Source organism: Caloenas nicobarica, chromosome 36, assembly GCF_036013445.1.
Source record: "Caloenas nicobarica isolate bCalNic1 chromosome 36, bCalNic1.hap1, whole genome shotgun sequence".
NCBI lineage: Eukaryota > Metazoa > Chordata > Aves > Columbiformes > Columbidae > Caloenas > Caloenas nicobarica.
Window position 1 is genome coordinate 251812 of NC_088280.1, and position 9164 is coordinate 260975.

The 9164-nt window shown below is 64.0% G+C and overlaps 2 protein-coding genes and 1 non-coding gene across 5 annotated transcripts; 1 reads left to right on the forward strand and 2 right to left on the reverse strand.

Annotated features, from left to right (window-relative positions):
* The first annotated feature begins 374 nt into the window (after nucleotides 1-374).
* Nucleotides 375-2503, forward strand: SPC24 (SPC24 component of NDC80 kinetochore complex). Its single transcript, XM_065654883.1, has 6 exons — nucleotides 375-455; nucleotides 1455-1629; nucleotides 1703-1847; nucleotides 1932-2024; nucleotides 2109-2185; nucleotides 2268-2503. Exons 2-6 carry the CDS (start codon nucleotides 1464-1466, stop codon nucleotides 2372-2374), a joined length of 588 nt encoding a protein of 195 aa, XP_065510955.1. The 5' UTR covers nucleotides 375-455; nucleotides 1455-1463; the 3' UTR covers nucleotides 2375-2503.
* Nucleotides 2468-6764, reverse strand: KEAP1 (kelch like ECH associated protein 1). Of its 3 annotated transcripts, none has more exons than XM_065654880.1 (5): nucleotides 6165-6764; nucleotides 4137-4822; nucleotides 3318-3523; nucleotides 3066-3242; nucleotides 2468-2980 (listed from the first exon to the last, which is right to left on the reverse strand). In XM_065654880.1, the coding sequence occupies exons 1-5, from the start codon at nucleotides 6687-6689 to the stop codon at nucleotides 2814-2816; spliced, it is 1761 nt and encodes a 586-aa protein (XP_065510952.1). In that variant the 5' UTR covers nucleotides 6690-6764; the 3' UTR covers nucleotides 2468-2813. The 3 variants fall into 3 exon arrangements, with proteins under 3 accessions (XP_065510952.1, XP_065510951.1, XP_065510954.1); XM_065654879.1 differs by having other exon boundaries at nucleotides 6132-6764; XM_065654882.1 differs by having other exon boundaries at nucleotides 6157-6761.
* A 2192-nt stretch (nucleotides 6765-8956) lies between these two features.
* Nucleotides 8957-9075, reverse strand: LOC136001010 (5S ribosomal RNA). Its single transcript, XR_010607756.1, has one exon. It is a non-coding gene; the product is annotated as a 5S ribosomal RNA (ribosomal RNA).
* Between the last annotated feature and the right edge of the window lie 89 nt (nucleotides 9076-9164).

A 9164-nucleotide genomic window follows, 5' to 3' on the forward strand; every position in this document is an offset into this window, starting at 1 on the left:
CTGGGGGGGGTCTCAGTGCTCCAGGGGGGGTCCCTGAGCAGCCCCTGGGGGGTCCCCAATTCTGGGGGGGTCCCTGAGCAGCCCCTGGGGGGTCCCCAATTCTGGGGGGGTCCCCAATACTGGGGGGGGCCCCCAATACTGGGGGGGGCCCCCCCACCCAAGGCTGCCCCGACCATAGAGAGGACGCTCCCAAGGCCTCCCCGCCGGCCAGAAGGTCCGCAGGGAAGAAGAAAGCAGCCACGTCTGGCGCCCCCCAGCGGGTCCCCCGTGGTATCGGCCGCCCCGAGCCTCCCGCGCATGCGCGCTGCGGTGGCGGCGGGAGCTGCGCATGCGCGGAGCGGCCACGCCCCCCCCCCTCCCTCCCCCCCCCCTGGTTCCTCCTCCGGTTCAAACGGCGGCGCGCGCAGCGATCCCCCCCGCCCCCAGAGCACCCGGATCCGGTAACGGGACCGCAGGTAACGGGGGGGCAGCTCGGGGCTCCGTGTCCTCCAGGGGCCCCCAGGACTTCCCCTCCCGCCCAAACCGCGGCCTGTGCCCCCCCCAGGCCTGAGCCCCCACCCAGGCCTGTTCTCCCCCCAGGCCTGTGCCCCCCCCCCCCAGGCCTGTTCCCCACTCAAGCCTGTGCCGCCCCCCCACCAGGCCTGTTCCCCCCCCCCACTCAGGCCGGTTCCCCCCCCCCACTCAGGCCTGTTCCCCCCCCCCCACTCAGGCCTGTGCCCCCCCCCCCCACTCAGGCCTGTGCCCCCCCCCCCAGGCCTGTTCCCCACTCAGGCCTGTGCCCCCCCCCCAGGCCTGTGCCCCGCCTCAGGCCTGTTCCCCCCCCAGGCCTGTGCCCCCCCTCAAGCCTGTGCCCTGCCTCAGGCCTGTTCCCCCCCCAGGCCTGTGCCCCCCCAGCTCCTCAGCCTCATCTCAATGACACCTCTTGCCCATCCACAACTTTCCCCCAAGAATTTGGGGTGTCACCACCCCCGTATAACCCCCCCCGACCCCTGTGCCCCCCCAGGCCTGTTTCCCCCCCCAGACCCCACTTTCCCCCCCCCAGCTCCTCAGCCTCATCTCGGTGGCACCTCTTGCCCATCCACAACTTTCCCCAAAAACTTTGGGGTGTCACCACCCTCATACGACCCCCCAGCCCTGTTCCCCCCCCCAGCCCTGTTCCCCCCCCAGGCCCCATTTCTCCCCCCAGCTCTTCTCCTTCAGCCTCACCTCAATGGCACCTCTTGCCCATCCACAACTTTCCCCCCCAAACTTTGGGGTCTCACCACCCTCATATGACCCCCCGGACTCCTGTGCCCCCCCAGCCCTGTTCCCCCCCCCAGCCCTGTTTCCCCACTCAGCTCTTCTCCTTCAGCCTCACCTCAATGACACCTCTTGCCCATCCACAACTTTCCCCCCCAAACTTTGGGGTGTCACCACCCTCATACGACCCCCCGCGACCCCTGTGCCCCCCCCAGGCCCCCCCCATGCCGAGCAAGCGCATGCAGGAGCTGGAGGAGGTGAGCAAGGAGCTGCTGAAGGTCCTTCTGTCCGACTGGGCTGACAACCTCCTGCACCGCAGCCTGGACAAACGGACACGTGTGGACGACAAGCTGCTGGGCTCGCAGGCCACGGCCGCCCGGCTGGTCCGCGGTGAGGCCCCCCCGGCTCCCCCAAACCATTTCCCCCCCCGTGACCCCCCCTGAGCGTCCCCCGTTGCCCGCAGAGCTCACGGCGGCTGAGGAGACGGTGGCGCGGACGCTGCTGGAGCGGGAGAGCGAACTCCAGCGGCTGCTCCGGCGCCTGCGGGACCTGGAGCAGGAGCTGGCACGGGCGCGGGAGGTCGGCGCCGAGCTCCAGAGCAGCGATAAATATCCTTTTTTGGGGCGGGGGGGTCCTCATTGTCCTTTTCGGGGGGGGCCGCGATGGCTGGTTGTTTCCCTTCACCGCCGCACCGCGCTGCGCCGGGAGCTGGAGGAGCTGCGGGAGCAGAGCCGGCGGCTGGAGGAGGAACCGCAGCGGGACGAGGACGCTGTGCCCTCCGCGGCGTGAGTTGGGGGGGGTCGCACGGTGCGGGGGGGGGGGCTTCACCCCAAAACACCCCTGAGCCCCCCGCGATGCGTCCCCCGCAGGTACGTGACGCAGCTTTACTACAAAATCAGCCGCATCGATTGGGATTACGAAACCGAGGCGGCGCAGATCAAAGGCGGTGAGTGGCCCCCCCTCACCCCCCCATCCTCTGCCCCACTTAAACCCCCCTAATTCTTCTTTCCCCCCCCCCCCCCCAAAAGTCCACTATGGCCCCGACATCGCTCAGCCCATTGACATCGACGGCAGCCGCCACTCGCGCTGCTTCGTTAGCGATTATTTGTGGAGCCTCGTGCCGACGACATGGTGAATCTGGCGCGGACTGGGCGATGCCGACGACTCCCCCCGTGGCGCTGCTCCCCCCCCCGGCGGCGCTGACCCCCCCGGCTTAACCACAAAAGTCTCTCTTTTACTTTTTAATTCATGTAACAACGGGACGTGAAAATCATTAAAACCAGTCAATCGGCTGCCGGGCCGGAACGGGGGGGCTGCGAATCCGGGTTTTCTCCCCAAAACCGGGAGGTGGGGGGGAATTTTGGGGGTGCCACGACCCCCCCCATGAACTGTCCATGTGGCCGAGCGAGGCGGGGGGGGCGACCAGCGCTTGACATTTTATCCTCCCCCCCCGCCACATTTACCCGCCGCCGCGGGGGGGAAAAAAAAAACATGGGGAGAGGGGGAAACTGAGGCACCGCGGCTTCACCGCGGCCACGTTCCCCCCCGTCCCCCCCCCCACGGCGGCGCCGGGGTTAGCAGGGACACTCGTGGCGCTCGCTTTGCTTGCGGCACGGCTCCATGGTGATGGCCACCCCCACGCCGCTGCGCCCCGACGTCATCCGCGTCACCTCGGTCCAGGCGTCCGTCCCCGGGTCGTAACACTCCACTGAGTCCAGGAACGTGTGGCCGTCGTAGCCGCCTGCCCGGAAACGCCACGGACGGTTTTTTCTTCCTCTTCGTGTTGTTTCCCCCCCTCCAGCCCCGCACCGCCCCCCCAGGCTTACCCAGGACGTAGATCTTGCCCTGGTAGACGGTGACACCGAGGGCGCTGCGCCGGTGCCGCATCGGCGCCACGAACGTCCAGGCGTCCGTCTCCACCTCGTACCGCTCGGTGCTGTTGAGCTGGTTGGTCCCGTCGTACCCCCCCATGGCGTAGATGCAATTATTGAGCGCGCAGACCCCTGGATGGCGGGGGGAAATAATTAATCAGACCCCTCTCATCGATTTGGACCCCCCCGGCGTGAGCCCGCGCTCACCGGCGCCGCTGCGGATGGTGGCCATGGGGGTGATGGCGCGCCAGGCGTCGCGCTCGGGGTGGTAACACTCGGCCGAGCTGAGGCGGGTGGTGCCGTCGAACCCCCCCACGGCGTAAAGGAGCCGGTTGAGCACGGCCACCCCCACCCCGATGCGCCGCGTCAGCATGGGGGCCACCAGCTGCCACTCGTCGCGCTCCGGCTCGTACCTGGGGGGGGACACAATAATAATAGTAATAGCTGAGTGACGGGGGGGGGGGACGCAATAATAATAGTAATAGCTGAGTGATGGGGGGGGGGACGCAATAATAATATGTGAGTGGGGGGGGGGACACAATAATATGTGAGTGGTGGGGGGGATGCAATAATAATAGCTGAGTGATGGGGGGGACGCAATAATAATATGGAGTGGTGGGGGGGACACAATAATAATATGTGAGTGGTGGGGGGGGACGCAATAATAATAGCTGAGTGACTGGGGCGGGGGGGTGAAGGCCCCAATTAAACCCTTACTGACCCCCCCATGGGGCTGGGCTTGTGTTATCAGCTCCCACCTGGGCAGAGCTGATGCCCCCCCCCGGGTAAATGTTTGTCAATCCTGGGGGCAGAGCTGTGCCCCCCCAGGGCAGATTTGTGCCCCCCAAGGTCTGTGTTATCCCCCTGGGGGGCAGATTTAAGCCCCCCTCGGGCAGATTTAAGCCCCCCCAGGTCTGTGTTATCCCCCTGGGGGGCAGATTTAAGCCCCCCCCGAGCAGATTTTGCCCCCCTGGTGCTGCGTTATCACCCCAATGCCGCCCCCCCCGCCCCCCAAAACCCCCTCACCTCTCCACGCTGCTGTGGTGGATACATCCGTGCGACCCCCCCACGGCGTAAATCATGCCGTCGATGACCCCCACGCCGATGCGGTTGCGGGGGACGCTCATGGGGCTGCACTGGGACCACTGGTTCGTCATGGGGTTGTAACAATCGATGGCGGCCGAGTCCGTGTTCCCGTCGGGGGAATTATTGCGCCCCCCCACCGCGTAAAACAACCCCCCCACCACGCAACCCCCCAAACCGCTCCGGGGAACCTGCAGATCGGCCAAACGGATCCAAGAGCCGTCCCGGGGGTTAAAAGCTTCCAAAAAACTCAACGACTGCCGGAAATATCCGCCGGCCGTGTAAATGAGCTGCCCGACCTTGGGCGTGCGGCAGGGCAGGACTTGCGTGGGTTTGTGCAGCGTCAAATCCTGGAAGATCTGCGCCAGGTAATCCTTGGACGGGGAGTCCCCGCGCAGGATTTCGCACTTTTGGAGCTGCGTCTGCAGGAAGTGCGGGGTGAGCGAGTGGCAGCGCACGGCGCGCAGCAGCGCCTGCACGTACAGCCGCCGGTTGGCACAGTCGTGCTTCACCCAGTTGATGCAGGCGTGGAAAACCTCGGACTCGCAGCGCACGTTCAGCTCGTCCCGGCTGATCAGCGTCACCAGCTGGCAGTGCGACAGGTTGAAAAACTCCTCCTGCTTGGAGACCTGCGGGGGCAGACGGGAAGGGGGTGATTTTGGGGGGTGCGGGCACCCCCGGAAGCCAGGACCCCCCTCCAGCTCATCCAACCCAGCAGCGGCACCAGTTGAAACTGGACGTTGGAAAACTCCTCCTGCTTGGAAATCTGGGGGAGTGAGTATTTTGGGGGGTTACAGGGTCCCCAAAACTCCTCCTGCTTGGAAACATGGAGGAAAAAATTCCTCTTGCTTGGAAACCTGGAGGAAAATTCCTCCTGCTTGGAAACCCAGAGGAATAGAATTCCTCCTGCTTGGAAACCCGGAGGAAAATTCCTCCTGCTTGGAAACGTGGAGGAAAAAATTCCTCTTGCTTGGAAACGTGGAGGAAAATTCCTCCTGCTTGGAAACCCAGAGGAATAGAATTCCTCCTGCTTGGAAACCTGGAGGAAAATTCCTCTTGCTTGGAAACTCGGAGGAAAAAATTCCTCCTGCTTGGAAACCTGGAGGAAAAAATTCCTCCTGCTTGGAAAGCCAGAGGAATAGAATTCCTCCTGCTTGGAAACCCGGAGGAAAATTCCTCCTGCTTGGAAACCCAGAGGAATAGAATTCCTCCTGCTTGGAAACCCGGAGGAAAATTCCTCTTGCTTGGAAAAGTGGAGGAAAATTCCTCTTGCTTGGAAACTCGGAGGAAAAAATTCCTCCTGCTTGGAAACCCAGAGGAATAGAATTCCTCCTGCTTGGAAACCCGGAGGAAAATTCCTCTTGCTTGGAAACGTGGAGGAAAATTCCTCCTGCTTGGAAACCCAGAGGAATAGAATTCCTCCTGCTTGGAAACCTGGAGGAAAAAATTCCTCCTGCTTGGAAACCCGGAGGAATAGAATTCCTCCTGCTTGGAAACCCGGAGGAAAATTCCTCCTGCTTGGAAACCTGGAGGAAAATTCCTCTTGCTTGGAAAAGTGGAGGAAAATTCCTCTTGCTTGGAAACTCGGAGGAAAAAATTCCTCCTGCTTGGAAACCCAGAGGAATAAAATTCCTCCTGCTTGGAAACCTGGAGGAAAAAATTCCTCCTGCTTGGAAACCTGGAGGAAAAAATTCCTCCTGCTTGGAAACCCAGAGGAATAGAATTCCTCCTGCTTGGAAACCTGGAGGAAAATTCCTCTTGCTTGGAAACACGGAGGAATAAAATTCCTCCTGCTTGGAAACCTGGAGGAAAATTCCTCTTGCTTGGAAACTCGGAGGAAAAAATTCCTCCTGCTTGGAACCGCGGAGGAAAGAACGGGCGGGCCGCTACTTGGCGAGCCCAACCCGCGGGGCACCCCCCGTTTTGGGCGCCCCCCACCTCAGCGAAGTTCATGTAGATGTACTCGCGCGCCTTCTGCTGCAGCTCCAGGCAGCCGATCTGCTCGGCGAAGTTGGCGATGCCGATGGCGTTGCTGGGGTGCAGCTGCTGCACCAGGAAGTCGCAGCAGGCGCGGACCACGCTGTCGATCTGGTACATGACGGCGCCGTTCATGACGTGCAGGACGCACTTCTCCCCCACCGAGATGGACGCGGTGTAGGCGAACTCCACCAGGCGCTCCATGACGCGCGGGTGCACCCCCTCGATGGGGATCACCTCCATCCCGCGCTCCCGCAGCCCCGTGGTGAACATGGCCTTGAAAACCGGGCTGGACGCGGCCAGGACGATCTTGTGCGCCAGGAAGTCGGCGGGGGGGACGTCGCGGCGGTAGCGGACGCGCAGGGTGACGTCGCAGAGCTGGCGGTCCAGGCGGAGCTGGTTCATGATGGCCAGGGCGGCTTTGGGGTGCTCCTCCAGGCTGTAGCTGAAGGAGCCCGCGGCCCCCCCCGGGGAGGGGGTCACCTCCGCGGCGCATTCGGGGGGTGGCGGGGAGGACATGGCGGGGCCAGCATCGCAGGGTCCCCCCCGGGGGCGCGGGAGGGGTGGGGGGTTAGGAAGGGTTGGGGGGGGATGAGAACCTGTGGAGAACAGGGGAGGGGGTTAGAGTGGGGAAACTGAGGCACGGGGAGGGGGGAGACCCCCCGGATCTGCCCCAGTAAGTGCTGGGGGTTTGGGGAGACCCCCCCGGATCTGCACCAGTAAGTGCTGGGGGGTTGGGGAGACCCCCCAGATCTGCACCAGTAAGTGCTGGGGGGTTGGGGAGACCCCCCTGGATCTGCCCCAGTAAGTGCTGGGGGGTTGGGGAGACCCCCCAGATCTGCACCAGTAAGTGCTGGGGGGTTGGGGAGACCCCCCTGGATCTGCACCAGTATGTGCTGGGGGTTTGGGGAGACCCCCCTGGATCTGCCCCAGTAAGTGCTGGGGGGTTGGGGAGACCCCCCAGATCTGCACCAGTAAGTGCTGGGGGTTTGGGGAGACCCCCCTGGATCTGCCCCAGTAAGTGCTGGGGGGTTGGGGAGACCCCCCCAGATCTGCACCAGTAAGTGCTGGGGGGTTTGGGGAGACCCCCCCGGATCTGCACCAGTAAGTGCTGGGGTTTGGGGAGACCCCCCCAGATCTGCACCAGTATGTGCTGGGGGTTTGGGGAGACCCCCCAGATCTGCACCAGTAAGTGCTGGGGGTTTGGGAGACCCCCCCGGATCTGCCCCAATATGTGCTGGGGGTTTGGGAGACCCCCCCGGATCTGCCCCAATATGTGCTGGGGGTTTGGGGAGACCCCCCCGGATCTGCACCAGTATGTGCTTGGTTTTGGGGAGACCCCCCCGGATCTGCACCAGTAAGTGCTGGGGGTTTGGGGAGACCCCCCCAGATCTGCACCAGTAAGTGCTGGGTTTTGGGGAGACCCCCCCGGATCTGCACCAGTAAGTGCTGGGGGTTTGGGGAGACCCCCCGGATCTGCACCAGTAAGTGCTGGGGGTTTGGGGAGACCCCCCCGGATCTGCACCAGTAAGTGCTGGGGGTTTGGGGAGACCCCCCCGGATCTGCCCCAATATGTGCTGGGGAAACTGAGGCACAGGCAGGGGGCAGAAAGGACTGACCCCCCCGGGGAAACTGAGGCACGCGAAGCGGTTGCTCAGAGAGACGGGCCCCCCCCCCAAGACCCACCCGGGAGAAACCGAGGCCCGGGGCGGGGGGCGGTTTCCCTGACCCCCCTCCCCTTTCCCCACCCGGGACCCACCCCCCCCGTGTTTCCCGCGGCCGGGACCCCCCAAACCCGCCCCCCCCCCCATCCTGGGGCTTCCCGGGGGTTCCCCGGGGGTTTCCCGGGGGTCGCGGGGTCTCACCCGGCCATGGCGGGTCCCGGTGGCGGCGGGAGGCGGGGGGGCCGGGGGGGCCGTGACTAAGCAGCGCGCGGAGCCCCCGCCGCGGTAAGAGTCCGCGCGGCCACGCCCCCTGCCCCGCCCGTGACGTCACGGCCACGCCCCCGCCCCGCCAGAATAAGAGTCGCCCGGGGGGTGACGTCACGGGGGTGTCCCCGGGAGTGGCGGGGGTGGGAGGGGGGATCCCCGTGTCACCCCTGGGTGTCCCTGGGGACTCGGAGGGAGTCGCGGAACGTCAGGGGGGGGAATGTCCGGGAAATCTCATCCAGCCCGATCCCGGGTGAGGTTACACAGAACCAGGCGGGTTGGAATGATCCAGAGGAGGAGACTCCACAGCCTCCCTGGGCAGCCTGGGCCGGGCTCTGGCACCCTCGCCGGGAAGAAGTTTCTTCCCATCTTGAAGCGGAACCTCCTGCGTTCCAGTTTGCACCCGTTGCCCCTTGTCCTGTCGCTGTTGTCACCAACATCCTCCTGACGCTCCCCCTTTCCATATTGACAACCATTAATGTCACCCCTCGGTCTCCTCTTCTCCAGCTCAGAGCCCCAGCTCCTCAGCCGTTCCCACACGGGAGCTGCTCCACTCCCTCCAGCATCTTCGTGGCTGCGCTGGGCTCTCCCAACAGTTCCCTGTCCTTGGACTGAGGGGCCAGAACTGGACACAATATTCCAGATGCGGCCTCACCAGGGCAGAGGAGAGGGGCAGGAGAACCTCTGGACCTACTGACCACCCCCTTCTAACCCCCCCAGGTCCCACTGGCCTTCCTGGCCACAAGGGCCCAGCGCTGGCTCAGCCCCAGCACCCGGTGTTCCCAGCCGGTCACCCATCCAAGCACTAACCGGGCCCGACCCTGCTTAGCTTCCGAGATCGGGATCCAGCGCTGGCTCAGCCCACAGCACCCGGTGTTCCCAGCTGGTCTCCCATCCAAGCACTAACCGGGCCCAACCCTGCTTAGCTTCCGAGATCAGATGGGATCGGGCGCTCTCAGGGTGCTATGACTGTATGCATTATATCTATATATGCACGTGTATATATGTACATGTTCCGTAAGTATATCCTGATAGTATCTGAACTAAACCCTTTTTTCAAAGGCAG